This window comes from Ruditapes philippinarum, unplaced genomic scaffold (assembly GCF_026571515.1).
Source record: "Ruditapes philippinarum isolate M1 unplaced genomic scaffold, ASM2657151v2 ctg1183_1_1_1_1, whole genome shotgun sequence".
Classification (NCBI taxonomy): domain Eukaryota; kingdom Metazoa; phylum Mollusca; class Bivalvia; order Venerida; family Veneridae; genus Ruditapes; species Ruditapes philippinarum.
In genome coordinates this window covers 36725-55996 of record NW_026862887.1, presented here as the reverse complement: position 1 = coordinate 55996, position 19272 = coordinate 36725, and the positions used below count along the sequence as shown (strand labels likewise).

The 19272-nt window shown below is 32.1% G+C and overlaps 1 protein-coding gene across 1 annotated transcript in view; it reads right to left on the bottom strand.

Annotated features, from left to right (window-relative positions):
- LOC132720521 (Krueppel-like factor 6) overlaps window positions 1-12149 on the bottom strand; it is a 58785-nt gene extending 46636 nt beyond the window's left edge. Inside the window, exon 1 of the mRNA XM_060704675.1 lies at window positions 11823-12149. Coding sequence (XP_060560658.1) covers window positions 11823-11924 — 102 coding nt within the window. The 5' untranslated portion in view covers window positions 11925-12149. The remainder of the gene's footprint in view (window positions 1-11822) is intronic.
- Window positions 12150-19272: the final 7123 nt, after the last annotated feature.

The following is a 19272-nucleotide window of genomic DNA, read 5'->3' as shown; positions in this document are numbered from 1 at the left end:
CTCAGATGACAGCAAGGTCTATAAATTTAAAGGTCACAATTTGCAGAGTCCAATTTACAAAGCTGCTTTAACTGTCAGAGAAATATGATCAGGACCAATCACTGCTGTATATGCACAGATTCAATCAATTACACGTAATTAAAGGACCAGTGGGTAAGAATTTCATTACCTGGTTTCATTTGTTCTATTTTGGTTTTACATCAATTTTAACACGTTACCCAGGTGAAATGTGTACCATGGTCAACATAGTATTTCATGGTTTTTGATATCTGAACATGTTATTTCTTGGTCGTCAGTGAAAAACCATCAAATGCCATGGTCACATCATGGTATGACCATGTAATAACATGGTCATTCTGCATATCAGTAAGCTATCATGAAAAACCATGGTCTACCATGTAACAAAATTACTGACCATGGTAAAATGACCATGAATGACCACGGTGTACTATCAACATAATTTTCATGTCAATAAATACCTATATAAATTAAATAAAAAATATGAAACACTTGTTTTTCTTCCCAAAAGGGATATGAAAGTTACATAAATAATGTTAAAAGAAAAGAAAATGTTGACCCTTCTGGGGTTTGAACCCATGGCCCTAAGTTTCATTGTAGTTCTAGCCTTATAATTTGAATACTCTTCAAAGCGGAGGTAAACCTTACCACAATGCATTGCAGTCCAACATGGCATCCAAATCCATGTGTGATTGTCAACAGCATAATATATATGTTTTAAAGTGTTTAAACAATGGAATTAATCACTCAGACTTTGCTAACATGTTTCCCAACACCCAGTTTTAATATTTCACAAATGGATTTAACAAACATTATGGAATAAACACTGATAAAGATGTAAACACAAGGAAAATATACATGTGGGAAAAGGCGGGAAGATTTTAAAAAGATAAATGGCAAGCACTGTTTGTTTTATCTGTAGGCTGGCTGGTCTACAAATAAAAGTGATCACAAAGGAAACAAATTCAGTCAAGATATACATCATGAGTTTTATGTATACTATTATTATGTTAGTCTACATCATAAGTAATTTACGAAAGTACACAGGGTTCATGTAACATAACATGGTCAACCATGGCTAACCATGATCTGCATGTGAGCCATGTTAGTTCATGTTATTTCATGATAAAACATGAAACATTTCACCAGTGGGAAAAAATTAACATGGTAGAACATGGTGTCAGTAGACATGATCTACCATGTTATTTAATGGTAGACCATGGTGTTAGCAACCATGGTTAGGTGACCATGAAAAGCTGTGGTGCCATTTAACAAAACATGGTCTACTATGGTAGTTTATGGTTACAGGACCATGAAATACCATTGTAGTTCATGGTAGTTCATGGTTAAATGACCATGAATTTCGCCTGGGTATTGTAACAGTTTGGCGGTCAATCCATCTTGAACCATCTTCCTGGATAACTATATCCATTAAGCAACAACTTCTCTGCAAGTGTCACCGCCTACTTATTCAACATGAATTACATGAATTCTGAATCAGCCGTGAAAGACAAATGACCATCAGACTCAATTGTAATATAACATCCAAGATCATAGAGAACTTCTGTCTCGTATGAGTATCGAACCTGCGACCCGTGGATGACTTATATCTGTTGCGCTAAAACGGGGAGAGTAATTTTAAGCTGGTGATAACACATGCATTATAACAATGGACCGCAAATTTTTTCCTTCGATGTAATTTGGTGTAAGTGTATGAAAGTACGCCACTAAATCACCTTACTCTATGAACTGGAGGCCCAGCTATGTCTTCAAGATAAAGTAAACTGACAGATCTGACAGGATCGAAAAACTTGGTTTGTCGATATTAATTTACTACGGAAGATATCATAGCCACAACCTATTTAAGTATATCATAACTTAAATTGTTATCAAATAGACATTACAGCTGTTTGCACACAATGATAAAAACTTGACAACAGATTAGGAGAGTAAATTGTAATTCTCACATCGTAGTAAATATCACACTGACACCTACACAGTACATTACTTACCCCTAACTACACTGAACATCTTAAATGGACTTGTCCCACTCTTTCAATCTCGACAAAACCATTCATGGTTTTTGGCGGGAATTTTCAAATTAAGCTTTGAGTCTTAATAGGGAAAATTGCAAACGACTTCACTGGATCAGACTGCACGAAAGCATTTTTCCTAATGTCATTGTCGATCCCCGAATCATGTAAAACTGTTTCTTCAAAGCAAATAATGCCTTTTATTATTATATAATTTATACTAACATTTACAACAACAGTGACAACTTCTTGAATAAATATGGTAGTAATAATGATAGGCATAATATTTACAATAACATGAGATTCTAATTTCTTATGGGAGTTCTTTTTCTTTCCAGAAACAATTTTCTCTTGACAGAAGACAATCAGCATGTTTCAATAACCTGAAAATTTCTGAACTTTGATAATTGAGCAGAAAGGTGAATTTGATATTTTCTGTGATAAAATATTAAATTTCTGCAAGTCATCTGCTACAAGAAAACATTGCCACGTACATTTGTATTAGTCTTTTAAATTTCGCAGAATAAAGTATCACAATTTACCAATAAATCAAGACATTTCGCTATTGTTTCATAAGCCATTTGGTTATACGAAGATAAATTAGAATGTTTGCACTCAAGGACGACATCAAAATACTTTTAGGGTACAATATTTCACCAATATTTCTACTAGGTTCACAAAAATATTGATATCTCAAGACAGGAACCATGAATGAGAGTTCTTTGATTGAATTTATCGAGATTTCGCAAAATATATGAAATGCCTAATAGCAAAGAAATGCACTGACTTGTGCTTCACAGTGAATTGTAACAGTCTTTTCATGATGAACTAATTTCAATAGCAAATTAGTAAGTACAGATTCATGTTTAATTTACCGAGTTGACTTAAGATAATTAATGTCTTGTTTTACAAATTCATAAAGAAAATATTGTGCTGAGTCAGCTAAAATTTCTGTGACATTACTGAGAAGAAAGGTTACATGGAATATTATATTAATAATGTATACAAGATTGGCAGATAACATGTAGTACTGTGGTATTTTTTGCTATATAATTATGCTTTAATTCCATGCAGAACAATTATAATAGATTCTTGACATGGAAAATAATTGGTTGTTCATTATATCATAATTTGTTGTTACATTTTATGAAGCTTTATAGGTAATATATGAAGCAAAAGAATGTGATACAAGAGTTTATTTGCCCTATAATAGGAAACAATTGAATCTGTTTATCTGATAGCAACAAGTGGTTTCGAAACAATATTCAAACCCCCATTTTCTGAATTTGTACATTTATATATACTTAAATACCCTGCTTTGAATGAATGCGGTTTTGTGAGAGAATTCAAAATTTTGTATTATAAGCGAACTAAACAAAATAGAAAAACTATGAGTTACATTGTATAGGACAACTTCATGACAACTTTATGATGTATATATGCAGTCTGGCCTTATGCATCTTACCGGTATTATTATCTCCCCTAGTTTATATTTATTGCCCCTAAACACAGGATGATAAAGAATTATTTTGACACTTAAATCTATAGGCACATTAAAATTTAGCCATATGCAGTTTTTCAAACCTTAATACTGATTCTCACTTTGAAGAATGAAATGATCAGGACATTCTTGTCAAGAATAAATACATTATACGGTTTTATCTGGTTCACCTCAGTTGATAATGGTTATTGGGGTAGCACAAGTCATGACTGTGTCACATTCATGCCAACACATAAAACTTAGTCAAAACATGTTTACATGGTTACTCCAAGCACTATTTTGTGGATTACGCCGATCATTTTTATTTGTTTGGGTCGTCAGACCAAACAAATAATGGTAGCGAAATTTCAGAGTCTAATGCTGTTAATTGCAAATGCCGAAAGTAGTCCACTTTTTTGAAGCGGTTACTTCCCTTTATAATGTATACTAACTCCGAAAAAATCAGGGGAGATCACTGCGTAAAGATGGTCAAAGAAAGGCACATTAATTTTCAAGCAAAATAATTCCCGAATGGTCGAAGATTTCTAATATTGTTTTATTGTATTTTCTGATCAAAAATAAGTAAAAACAAAGCGGACATTCAATCTCTGACACAGAAGTTTAAGACGAACCTATAACAAGTAGTTCTCAAAACAGCTTAAAACTAGCGGTTTAAAAGAAAGAAATACTTTTATTTTGTTACAAGTATCCAACAAATTACAACGCATTCAAAGTTTAAAAATAGCGTTGGCTTATAGAATTGTCAATAAATGCACAATCACAAATTACGCGGATGAATATGATTTTATCAATGAAAATACTATTTTTAGCTATGTCGATTACCGAATACTACACAGACCGAGTCGTGGAATATATAGATTCTACATGTCGGACTGTTTGGGCGAGAAGATTTTCGCTAAATTAACTACTTCAATTTTAAACAACAGGTTTATCCTGAACAAAATACCTCGAAATTAATAAGGATTACAAACCCGAAATGCAATGGAAGTTCTAAATTTAGAATGACTTGATGTTATTCAATTGTTGTTTGTATAACTTCTCCGTGGTGCAGTGGTAACGCGGTCGCTTAGTGAGTGAGAGGTCTGGAGTTCAATCCCAGTCGAGGAAACTTTTTTTTTAATTCTTTTTTAAGTGTCTTTGTTAAGGAAGAAGCATTATGCAAGGATAAAGCTTAGCTGTCGTAAAAAATGAACATAGATGATATTTTGATGCAACTCTAGTTATGCAGAATTCCGTATGTATCAAACTCTGGTGCCTTGCAAAATGAATTGTAATACATAAAAATAAACTTATACAGGAAAATACATACATATATACAGTACGATTAAGATTGCAAAGATCAGAAAATACCACAGAACTTGCAGCCCTTTGATTCTTTATGACTATGCATGCTTACAGTAAGCTCCAGGATTATTTACATCAGTGTTAAACAACAGTTAAAGTCGTTACAAGCCCTAATTTAGAATAATATGGTTTTCTTCAGGCCGTTCACATATAAATTCACCGTGGCTGAAGGGTTTTCGCGCTCGCTTAGGAAGCGAGAGGTCTGGAGTTCAAATACCAGTAAAGGCAACTCATTTTTTTCCAAATTGTTTAAGTCAAATAAACATTGGATTGAATATCAGTGTTGCAATTAGTCTTATAGCCAATTTACTACAATTAAAACGCTGGAAAGCATTGGTGGAACTATACATATAATCTCACAACCTGCACCTTTCTTTCATTTTGAGACCCAAACAAATTCAGCGCCTTCTGTGCTTTGATTTATTATGGTTACTCCAAGCACTATTTTGTGGATTATGCCGATCATTTTTTGTGGTACAAATCAGATAAATAACTACAGACTAGGAAATTAAGGGAAATCAAGAGCTAAAGGTAAACTCAGTGCAGTTAATGCACATTTTAATGAGGAAGAATGGTCATATATTCTTATGTAATACATACAGTAATTATATACAAATTATTTATTATTAGCCTGCAGTGTGCAGAATCTAGTTCATTATTCATAGAATCATATTAATCAAGCTCTCACTTGTAACAGAGAGATAGTGTCGCCCTAGTTCACATACAGTTAAATTCTATATAACTCGGCAAACTGCAAGTTTATATCTTTTATCGCCAGTGTATGTACATTATATTTATTTATATCTCCACATTATAACATCTTGGTAACTCAAGTACTTGTTAGGAATGTTCATTCAGGAATACACATAGTTTACGTCAGTTTTATACAAATTTTGTCGGCTGTCTGAAAAACTATATACAGGTCATGTAAGAGCTATAGGTCAAATAACTGATGGTCATGCTGTTTAAATGTATTATGAACAGATTAATGAGCAAAATATTCCTTGAAAAGATTCACAATCAATGACTGTAATATCAAAAGCTTATGTTTATAAAACTTTTTTTTTTTAGATGGTGTTTATACATGTATAATCAATGAAGTTGCAGTTCTATTAAACCTTTCCAGTGATGAGTTCCCTAGTGGATGAAGACCAGCTCAAGTACTGTCGTCTACTTAACCCAGCTGTCCTCGATTCTGCAACCCAATTATTAAGCCAATGCAATTGGCACATCTTTTACAAGCTTGTAACAATGGGATTCTAATCTTCCTCAAATGAAATATGATTTAAAGATCCTGGCAGAGACTAGAAGAGAATTTAGGAAAGTGATTTAGTGTATCCTGAGAACTTTACTACTTGGCAATGGAGACAATTCTTTGATAATATACAATAAATCCATTCATTGTACCTGAACAGTCACGCTGCCAATGACAGAAATAATAATTATGCATATATATTTATTACATATCAACATTTAGTAAAAGTTCTCAACCATCACAGCCTCAGATCTATTAAAAATGTCAACAACTGTTACCAGCAAAACTATTAGTAAAAACTCAGGGGTCACAGTTCAATTTCCGAGGAATTTGTAAAATTTTGTTCAGACTCAAAAATGCATTTCTCTTTATCAATCTTTTACACTTAAACTAACACAATTATATGTGACAGGTATACAGGTATAGTCCGATTAAGTCATTTTGCACTTAAATTGTAGATTTTACAATATCAGATAGCAGGCTACCTACCCGCAATTACAACAAAACATTAAAGAAGTAGAGATACAAAATGCCCGAAGACAATACAGTAACATAAACATTCATCAGTTTGTATCATAATTTCGGTAATTGACACTTTCGGCCCCTGGCCACATCTCAAAAGTGCTATCTGTAGGTGTCATCTTAACAAGTAATGCCTTCATAATGGTGGCGTAATACTCTAAGAATTTTCTTTCAAAATAAACAAATTTTAAAGAAAAACAACATGCCACAAATATCAGTGTTTTCATCAGCATTGCATTATATCAAAATATCAGTTAGTCACGGCAGACTATGACGCTGTTCATAATTCAGTTTCTAGGGCATATGGCTCATTCAAATATCTTCAAAATGCTGCAGCACTTGAGATTTGCATATTCTTTGCATACACAAAAAAGCAAGAAATATGTGACCTTGATTGAACTTTACTGAAACTGACCTACATTTTCAGTCTAATTTCCTTGAATACATTTCTAGTTATGCTTATTGTTCAAGTTCATACACAATTTCCATTTATTACAAATTAATGGCTCTGATTCCGATTTAGGACAAACTACATTGTAATATAATATCATTATATATATACTATAGCTATAATAAATTATATAATATATATTCTTGATCACATTTAACTTAATTTCTTGATATTTAAAAAAAATGGTCATAAATTGTATAATAATGAGAAAAATACAATATTACGGGAAAAAAAAATCATATTATTGCATAAATTTTAACAGATAATTACAACATGATTGACTGATATAAATCATTTATATCCTTTTCTAATTAATACTTATAATAGCCGGCTTGTGACAACAGATTTTAACCATGGGGCCCAGTTCAGACCAAGACCTGAGCATGTTATTATAATGTCCTGGCTGATCTTCATATGAACTGGTTGCATGGGTATAGATTTAGTTAACCCACCAGCAGGCTTAGTGTTCACATTGTCAACAATTTGCTGTAATATAGTCTACTCTACAAGTGTAAACAAACCTAGGCGTCCCTGCGATATTTTTTTATCATACATTGTCACATTGTATGAGGAAGAAAAATTCACAAATCTTATGAATGTAATTATGCAAGTGCATGTTAAATACATGATATATTTCTTCACAAACCCTTCCTGTTTAATATCACCCGCTCATATTTTCAGGCCATACAGAGGCTCACTGAGGTTTTTTTTTACATGATTTGATGTACATAGGACTTAAGACCAATAACAGCAAAATTTCTGATCTTTCACTCCTTCTGTGTTTTTTTTTCAGATAAATTATTCTACATGCCAAAATAGACTAAAATTGAAAAGCTCGAAAACTGAAAAGCTTAAATTATTTGTAATGCTTTTCACTCAAAATCGGCTAAGCAGAGCACAAAATATGATTTTTAATTATTTCTGAGTATAATTCTCAATTATCTTTTGCATATCTTCAAGTTTTAAGTGCCTCAACTGATCTATGTAAGAAATTGGAATCTTTTGGACCTCAGTGGAGTTCCTCAGAGATGACATAATATATAACAAATAATATTTTAACTATAGGCTCAGATCTACAATGTACGAACTGTATATCGTAACATAGAGAACATTTTAATGCCAGTGTACAAATTCAAACACAGTTCCAAGTCCCTTTATTAGGTGGACCCATGAAAATGAACACGGGACCAAAACACAACCCCAAACTGCCAAGAGTCAAATCAGTTCACGTTTAAAGTTCTTTTAATTCTCATGACCTTCTGAGTCTTTAACATGATTACGTAAGAAAAAACCAGTACATTAAATTAGCCAATATGCCAATTAAATGTCAGTCTAATCAACATTATTAAAAGAAAAATTGTATTCATCAACAATAGGTTGCTATCCGATAACAGTTTAATGACTCTTTATGATTCATCAAGTGAAATATCAAAAATGCCAGTGAAACAGAACCAACCTAATGATAAAATGAAGCTCATATGATTACATATGCCACCTGTTTCACACTTGTGTATAGATGTAAAATGATAATTTGGATATCAATAATTGCTAATTAGAAAACATTGTCTTATTTTATGTTATTAATGATTATTTACATGAAAGATATAATACAAATACTGTTTCTAAATAAAACATGTTATGCAAACAGTGCAACTGATTGCGATGTATTCTCTATATAGCTGTTTTACTTAAAATTATCTCCCTTTATTCAATATGTATTGTAGTCATTTTATCATCTTATACCTGTAGAATGTGGTAAATAAATGTGTTTCTCTATCGCTCTCTTAACAATATTAGACTTATATTATTCATATAAATATCAGGTAGGTATGTATGGCAGCTTTGAAACAATTAACCTCTGTTATAATACAAGGAAAACATGAATGGTTCTCGTAAAAAATAGAAATTAAAAAAATAGAGAATCTGATAGATCTATTCTGACACTTTGATCAGAACAAAAAATATTTTGAACAATGTTATGTTGTTGTAAGTAAGCACAGGCGTATGTAAAATATAGTAAACGGGTGCTCAATAATAATTTTGTTCTCGATGATCAAGGGGTGATTATCTTATGATAATTTGACCATCGATATTGGCATGGCAAATCATGCGTCGAAAGCCTGTGGTTATTATGAAATCTTCAGAATGTGATATGTATCAGATAATACAAAATCTGTTGTCATACGGACAAAGTCAGTTAAAAAAAAAACTCCATAAAAATAAGGAAATTGAGGTAGAAATTTGACGACCTTTTTATTCACATTTTAGCTGATTACATTATCATGAATTATATCCTCTTTGTAGAATAGAAACTACATGTAACATGTACTAGCTGCCAGTACATTGTGATAAAGATCATTAATTTAGAGACTAAATTAAATTAATAAAATCATTTGATTCCAATGCAACAAGAAACTAAACAAATATTTATGCACACAAAGCTAGAGAAAAATTGCCAGTGAAATCTTTTCAATCCATACAATTATATATTTAAGTGATTTAGTTTTTTTTAGAAATAGGGCCGATAAAAGTTCAGTATAGCTGCACAGACAGGTACATTGTAGACCTGCATGTGAATCTGACACCCGGTTTTTAGCGTAACAATTAACCACCGCAGGATGTCCACATTGTCTATGCCTTCCTGTCTGGGTAACTGCCGGGTTACTGTCAGGTAACCATAGCTTGACGACATACAAATGATTAATTGTTTGAAAAGCTTCCATTCATTTCCACTAAAAAAGGAAATATTACATCAATGTGAAATATAATCTACACTGGAGTTCTTTACTAACAGCTATAGTTGGAAGTCATTGCAATGCTTAGAAACTTAATCACTTAGGGCTGCACATCTCTAGATTAGTAAGATATAACTGGTACATGGGTGTACGTATTTATAAAAAGAAAAAAGAAGAAAAATATTTTAAATTTATAGCAATTTCGCTTAAGATATACATGTACTAGCAACTATGTGTTAATTGTATTCAAATATCTTAGCATTAAATAATTTGTACAAGGCGTTATATTATTAAAATATCAATTAAAATCTCCTATTTTATTGATGATTTTAATGGTCAGTACTGACTACTTTTTATACAGAATTTACCGGTATTTTACTTTGTGTAGAAGCTTATAATAACTAAATTATGAGCTTCTTGAATCTGAGCGTGGAACCAACCAGTACATTAAGTAATGAGCAAGGTAGTAACAGAATGCAGAAACTAGGGTTTGAACCTAGATGTGACCTGGTAATCTTTATTTAAATGTAATACTCAAGTTTGATGCAAGAATTGTGTTAGCCACTTAGCCATACTGCCATGATTTCACAATTTTGACACTTGATAGGTTATTTCTATGGATAAACATATACATGTGTTCACTGCCTACATGTATATAAGCACAGCTTAAATCAAGTCTGAGCACTTGACAAAATTTTAACTATTAAACTCTCATATTTTCATAAATATTTGCAATTGCATATGGAGGTATGTTAAATTGCTTTAAAACATTACATACATGTTCATTTTTGAATAATTTAATTTTCAAATTAAGTTTCCACGCTGATGATTTTCAACATGATAAAATATGTACTTAAAATGTAAAAAAAATCTGATTATCATGTTAATTAAAGTAATCCATTTACTATAATTAATATATCAAGTTATTCTGTATTAATAATGCATCACTGTGCATATATTCATATTAAAAAATACACATGTGGTTAATTTGTTTGTTCCTATACGGAGTTAATTTGTTTGTTCCTATACGGTCCTATATAAACCACGTTATAATGATAAAATCATCAGCAACAAATACAGGAAATTTTTAAATATTTGTAGCAGTGCAGTGTAAACAAACACTTGTGAACAAACAAATCAGAATGATCGTCATATAGTATCCCTAATATACATGTTTTAAATGAACGTAAGTGAGACAGGATATCCTTCATGTATACTTGAAAACCCCGAAGTGTCAGTCTTGTCTGTTTATTTGGGCCATTTCAAATGCTTATGCAAAGGAAATATTTTTCCATTAAAGGATTGCTCAAATTATTTTATATCTATATATTGCTTATTTTCTTGAAAAAGCTAATTAATTATGGCAGTAAATACTATCAAGGACAGAAACAATTGCACACATACTTTATTTACTTGTTCTCCAGTCTAATTTATGACTTTATTTTATACAGAAGCAACTGATCAAAAGAGAATCTTAAATTCAGAAGTCATACTCTTACATGTTGTATACAATGTATATAAATACAAGTGAACACTGCACATATACTTAAAGTGAACCTCATTTAATAGCTTTAATTCTATTCAATTGTTTTGTTGTCAATACATGAGTAAACTCAAATTCTTAGTGATACATGTAAGTAATTCTACTACTGGAAATGTCAATCAATTTAAATAGAGTAAATCTATTTTATGTGTAATTCTTATTATGTTAATTACTGACAACTAATTAATGATTATCAACATTTAATCTTTTCACTGTGTGATATTATCAGTGATAACAAATAGTTGCCGTGAGTTTACAACTTTAAATGCAGCCCGCTGCATACCGAGATAACATTTCAATACACAACTATGGCAGAGTACGATCTGACCTGTCAATCATTTTAAAGATCAAAGAGAGCCGCCGGTTCGTAAAGCACAGCGTCCAAGCACCTGCAAATGTTATCGTAGAAATTGGGCCTACCTGTTGCCAACGGTCCTCCAGTGATGCTTGAGCAGAAAAGTAGCCAGTGTCGTGCACTACTTGTAATTCTCGAAATATATTCCCACTTGGTAAAATATCCATGTTTGTAATTTATTTCGACAGCAATGCCGTCGCAAAATTTTAATATTGCGGTAAATTGCCGCTTAAAACATCCAGCCAGTTGACAGTTCTTTACAGCAAATGGTTAACTACTTATCTGTCTATGTAATGTATCAAAACCATGAAGCGAATCACAAATAAAAGAAATTTAATTCATCTCTACCCATTCACCATGATTCATCCAGTCAATGTACATGTTAAAAGTAAGTATCGTGTAGTCTAGAACGAGAAATTCAGCCAATCAGAAGATATCTAACAACGAGCTGGTATGCGAGGAATTTTACGTAGCCAATGGGAAACGCCGTTGCATCTCAGCTACTGTTCAATCAATAATGGTTTGACAGAGCTAATGAAGTTTTGGGTCACTTTACAACTACGTATAATTTGAATGTTTGACGAAAAAACAGAGATAGACAGGGACCCGCTTTGCACATTACTTTTTTTCTTTAATGTGTGTATTGACATGTCACAAATGTAAATTTGTCATGTTACAGATTGTTAAAATAGAGCCATAAAATAAGTTATATTAACATCTAGAAAAGGTCACGATTTAAAATGCACAAATCAATGATTTTTTAAACATTTAAAGGAAAGTAAAAAAAATTGAATTCTAATATAACTTAGAACATTAAACACTTTCATCTTCTATAATATTTTAACCACCTGCCTGTAAAAACAATACCGTTAATTTAACCAGGGGCTTTCAAATTTCTATTTGAAAGACACTGCATGGTTAAACTAATTAAATTTATACCAAATTACTAACAGTAATCAAGATTCATAATACTGATAAAATTAAGTATGAACGCAACCAATTATTATATATGTAAGTAAGAAAATTATTCATATAAACTTAGAAGGTTATAAATTGTGTGTAAAATATAAATACTATTATACGTTAGTGTAAACTCACCTCATCTATATTTGGTCAATTTCGTATGCAAATTACTAAGTGACCTATTTATAGAAAGATATAAAATGAAGACAAACTACGATATGGAATCATTTTAAACCTGGTGATTCAACGAGGTAGATATATCACTGAGAGTTTTGAAATACAGAAGTTTATAAATAAAAAGTTAAAAACTTGTTTTAGATTATTTTAATGAATCATTCCTGGTATAATTCCAAAACCGTGTAATCATTCCATATACTTGTGATCATTTCAGTTACAAGTAGAACATGTTTAAATTAACATTATAATTTTAGTTCACGTTAATCGGTTCCACATATAAATGTAATTTTATTACTTAAGTAAATTATGTTATTATCTTAAAAAGAATGATAAATTTTGTACATCATTTATTGTTGATTACTTAAGAACTATTTTTACAACCATTAAACTTTATTTCAAATCTACGGTATTTGAATTGGAAGAGGATTCATTCTAAACTTTACCATAGGTTACGCTATCAAAGATTATCATTTGAATTCATAGCCAGCATGCAGTCTTGTCAAAACTCTGTTCTTTTTAAAGGGACTCCACTTATATTTGTTGACATGACAGGACTTGGGGGAAAAGTGTTTTATAAGATTTATGTACCATTTGATGTAGGTTTGGACCAATGATTTGCATTGAATCTTCAGATCATTCGCTCATAATAGTTATTTAAATTGTAAAAATGACTGAACAAGAGCCAGCGTCAGGCAGATGCAATGCTCAAATATATTTTCTTTTTCTATTTAACAAATAAATAAATGGTTTAAACAAATCTTTAAAAAGAAATTTAAAAAAGAAATAATAGGTTTTTACTTTTTTATTTTAATAGGCCTGTCTAAGTCACACTTCTTGTCTTGTCTATGAATAATTTCCATAAATAAATGACAAAGTTAAGAAAATATAAATGTTATTCAATCATTTGACAGTCAAGGTCATTTAAAGGTCAATTTCATATGTAAATTATTCAACATGTTTGTTTGATCACAAGTGTTGTTTTATCCACATATAAATATAATCCTTAGATAAATAACAAAATTATGATGACTTAAGGAAAATTCAATCATTTTACCTTGACGGTCAAGGTTATTTAAAGCTCAAGGTCAGTTCAACATTTAACAAGGTTATGTTCAAAAGATTGTTTTGTCCAGATATGAAGATAATACATTAATTACCATGTTACAGCCAATTATAGCAATAATCAGTAAAAAATCAATAATTTGACCTTCAAGGTCAAGGTCATACATGAGTCAAGGTCACTTAGAGTTTGATATACACAAAGGTCCTGACCTAAAAGATATTGTGCCTAATCATGAAGTTAATCCATCTACAAATAAGATTATAGCCAGTTACAGAAAATAAACAAAAAAACAGAATTTTATTAATTTGACATTGATGGTCAAGGTCAATTAAAGATCAAGGTTACATCTAAGTTATTCAGTATGTTTGCTTGGTAGCTAGTCTTCTTTTGTCCAAGTAAAAATCAAATCAGTACAATTAAATACAAAATTATGACAATTTAATCAAAAGTCAATAATTTGACCTTGACAGTCAAGGTTATTTAAAGCTCAAGGTCAAGATCAGCTCAACATTTTTGAAGATTTTATCCAAAAGGTTGTTTTGTCAAGAATGATCTAATCCATTTATTAATTCCAGGTTACAGTCAATCATAGCAAATTTCAATAATTTAACCTTCAAGGTCAAGGTCATTAATATACATTAAGGTCTGACCATTAAGAATATTGTTTCTTAATATGAAGTCAATTCATTCATTAATAACAAAGTTATAGCCAGTTAAAGCAAAAAAGAGAGAAAGAAAATATCAACAATATGAACTTCAAGGTCAAGGTCATTTATGAATGAAGGTCAAGGTCTGTCTGGTTATCTGGAACTGGTCTGTCCTTGAAAATTTTTGGGTTTAAGTTTGAAGATAATACATTCAAAATAACAAAGTTATAGCTACGATTAGCAAAAATCATGCAAAATATAGATATTTGACCTTGAAGGTCAAGGTCAATTATGAATGAAGCACAAGATTAGTTTGGTCTACTTGAAGGTCTTGTCCCATGGATTGTTGTTGCTGTGTATGAAGACAATACACCATGAACTTAAAAAGTTACGATCAAGGTTTAAGTTTGCAGATCATAGCAAAGGTAATGGGAACAATTTATTGACTCACAGTAACAATTCCTCTATTTACTTTTAAAAATCGAGTTAAAATTGAAATGTGTATTATCACTTTTAACTCAAACTGGGCTAACAGTAGCACAAACATAGGATTTTCCAATTATGAGTATATTTCTTTTTTTATCTTTTGTATATAAATCTATGTAAGGAATTTTAATTTTTAAACTTTTGGACCTCATTGGAGTTTTCTTTTAACCAAGGGCCATCAGTGATGGCATGTGTAGCCTCACGATGGCCAATTGCATGTTGCAGCTACTGCATAGCAGGAGACACAAAAACCATTAACAACTAGACTTAGTACTGATCATTTCAGTTTTGATGAAATTGCACTAGTAGTATTTGAGTAGTCCAGACAAGCTTTTGTGTATCTGGCAATACACAAAATAAAGTTTCCTTTTAAAAGGAAAGGCTTGCACAGTTGTGCCTTCATCCCAACCCTTTAAAATTGTTTTTTTTTTTGGTTTCAATTTATTATCACAATTTTTTTGAATTACGGTATTTGTATATCATAAACTGGGTTTATTTAGTTGGTTCTGTTTTTGGAAAAACGAATATTTTTTGTCAAAACGATTTGAAATCTACATGTATTCTCTATTGTATAAAAGTTAAGCTAATAAAGAAAATGATCAATCGTAAAAATACTAACGTGGATATCTATCTATCATACTGAAGGGAAACAAGTGTGCACATTTCATTTCCCCTTTTTCAAAGAGAAATCATTCGTTTGCTTATAGACAAGTAAATGCACTAAAATACTTCGTTACGTGGTACCAATTTATAAGCATGTATCAACTATGTTACAAGATCACAAATACGATGCGCTATCTGTAGATCAGCACGTGGCAAGGTTAATGATATGCATGGGCTATTTTTAGATTACCTCACCAAGAAGTTGAATTGCGTTCAGTAGATCTAAATATAACTCGATCATGTGTGATTTGGTAAGCAGGACCACCCTTTGAAGACCGAATACTACTACAGTCACCATTCTCTATTGTATAAAACTAATACAGACAAAAAACAATTATAAAAGAAACTAACTTTTGCGTCTTGAAAAACAATTGAAACGGAACAATTTCGATTATAATTTATTACGGTTTAAACCGATAAATCAAGTACAAATGTAATAATAGAAATCCTATTTATATAAACAAACTAGGATTACCGAAGTAACTAAAATAGCATAGATTTCCGTAATATTACTTCGTCTGATTCCGCAGTATGACGGAATCGCCCGAATTGTCACGATTGCAATCAGAACTACATCGGCTATTATCATTAATCCGAAGAGTGATGGAAAAGGCCAAAAAGTTGCGATTGGCACGATTGCAGCTGGTTTCCCGTTCAATCATGCACTAACAATTGGAAACAGGAAACCATCTGACCATAACTTGGCCAAAAATCATTCAACCAACAAACCAGTGCAATATGCGCAAGGACTTCAGCTACAGATCAATCAAAATTATTAAAGGGCCTTAATTCTGACAAAAAGCATTGAACTGAAATTTGCTGACGATATGCACAACTAGACTTAGTACTGATCATTCCTGTAAAGTTTGGAAGAAATTGCACCAGTAGTTTATAAGGAGTAGTCTGGACAAGTTTTGTGACAGACAGACAATTGAGAAATGATCCCTATACTACTCCTTAGAGGTGACACAAGTTAGAGCCCTTATTTGTTCCTTTCATTATATGCCATACTTGCAAGCCTCTCTTATTTTGTATTCACCTACATATGTATTTTTTGTCTTCTTGACACATCACTGAATATAGCCTAACCTATTACTTAAGGTATGTTAATTAGCATATAAGCCACTGGTATTATCTTCAGTTCAAACAATGCCACTTAGACCCGCAATCCCAAGGTTGAGTGGAGGATTATAACACCAGTAGGCAAATGTCCGCTTTACACTGGTTTTACTGGGTATAATAATGGTATGTTTAATAACCATAATTTACAAACTAAATACAAAACAAGAAACATGGCAATGCCATGAAACCAGGTTTTCAATTATCACCATTGTAGATAAATATGTTGTATTTGAAATACAAATACAAGCAACAAACAATGTAACTATGTGCAATGTAAAACATGAATAATGTAGGAGGAATTGCCACTGAAGAAGTGTTCACTATAATATTATGTATAAGGAAAAAAACAAAGGGCCATAATTAGGTCAAAAACAATCCAATCACAAAACCCCGACAATATGTGCCAGGGTGCTTGATGACAAAGCTTCTGTGAAAGTTTGAACAAAATCCGTTGAGAAATGTAGGACGAGTTCAACACAGAAGAATTTGTTCACTATAATTATATTGATAATTCTGTATAATGAAAAACAAGTTACAAAGTAGACATGAAATAATATATCATATCTTTTTTAAATTACCTCCAAAGATGATATGACCTTTGACTGCCAAATCAAGTTAAAATCATGTAAACAGGATTTTCAATGTTAATGTCACTGTGACCTTGACCTTGGAGCCAGCCATGCGGAACATGCGTTCTGCACGTCATCTTGATGTGGTAAACATTTGTCTGAAGTTTCATCAAAATTCTTCAAAGGGTTGAAGAATTACAGAGCGGACAGGATTTTCAATGTTAATGTCACTGTGACCTTGACCTTGGAGCCAGCCATGCGGAACATGCGTTCTGCACGTCATCTTGATGTGGTAAACATTTGTCTGAAGTTTCATCAAAATTCTTCAAAGGGTTGAAGAGTTACAGAGCGGACAGGATTTTCAATGTTAATGTCACTGTGACCTTGACCTTGGAGCCAGCCATGCGGAACATGCGTTCTGCACGTCATCTTGATGTGGTAAACATTTGTCTGAAGTTTCATCAAAATTCTTCAAAGGGTTGAAGAGTTACAGAGCGGACACAATTTCGTTTGACGCCCGCCCGCCCATCCGCCCAATGTCACTGTGACCTTGACCTTGGAGCCAGCCATGCGGAACATGCGTTCTGCACGTCATCTTGATGTGGTAAACATTTGTCTGAAGTTTCATCAAAATTCTTCAAAGGGTTGAAGAGTTACAGAGCGGACAGGATTTTCAATGTTAATGTCACTGTGACCTTGACCTTGGAGCCAGCCATGCGGAACATGCGTTCTGCACGTCATCTTGATGTGGTAAACATTTGTCTGAAGTTTCATCAAAATTCTTCAAAGGGTTGAAGAGTTACAGAGCGGACACAATTTCGTTTGACGCCCGCCCGCCCATCCGCCCAGCCGCCCATCCGCCCATCCGCCCGCCATACCCCAATCTAATAACCAGGATTTTCAAAATTGAAAACCTGGTTAATAAACTGAACTCTTTTATCTATTTCATATATTTATTGGCAAAATATAAATCATCTGCTGCCATGAAGAGACAAAAAAGGAAGAAAATTGAAAGTAATAAATAATATACACATAATATCACAGGCAAACACAGGGTTCAATGCAAAACTATCACAACTCTCAGACCTTTTCCCACTGGTTCTCACTCCAAATTCTATTCTTTTTTCCCAATAAAAAAAAAAAAGTATTCCCAGTCCAGAAGTTGGCGAGTTGAAAAAAAAGGTATAAGGCTATCCACAAAGTTGTGAAAGTTTTGCTATGAAACCTAGAAGAATGGTCTATTTTCATGTATTTAAATACAAGGAGTGGTCTTTTATAATGAGTATAAGAAGTCTTATTTATAAGACACTTAGTAAACAGGTGTAAAGCTATCCAATATAAACATAAATTTCAAATGACAAATATAGACTGTTTTCATATTCTTATGGTTGTATCTAAAATTAAAGGAACTCCACTAAGGTCAAAAAGACTAAAAATATGATATTTAAACTTTTGCATAGATTAAGAGAAGCACTTTAACTGCAAAAATCTGAGAAGGGTCAAATTAATAAATATTCTTGAAATTTCATTGAAAATCAATTTTTTGTGTGTGATTTTTAGCCTGATTTGAGTAAAAAGCGTCGCAACGCTTTTCATTTTTGGGTATTTTTGCACAATAAAATTGAATTTACTGGTAAAGGGGTATGAAAGAATGATCTGAAAATTTGCACAAAAGTTATAGGTTCAGACCTATATCAAATGTTTTATAAATCTCAGGAAAATATTTCCAATCCCTTCATGGTAAAAAACCTCAGTGGAGTCCCTTTAAGGATCGAGATACTGAAAATGTAAGCCTCATTAAATCAAGTCATACCTCATTTACTAT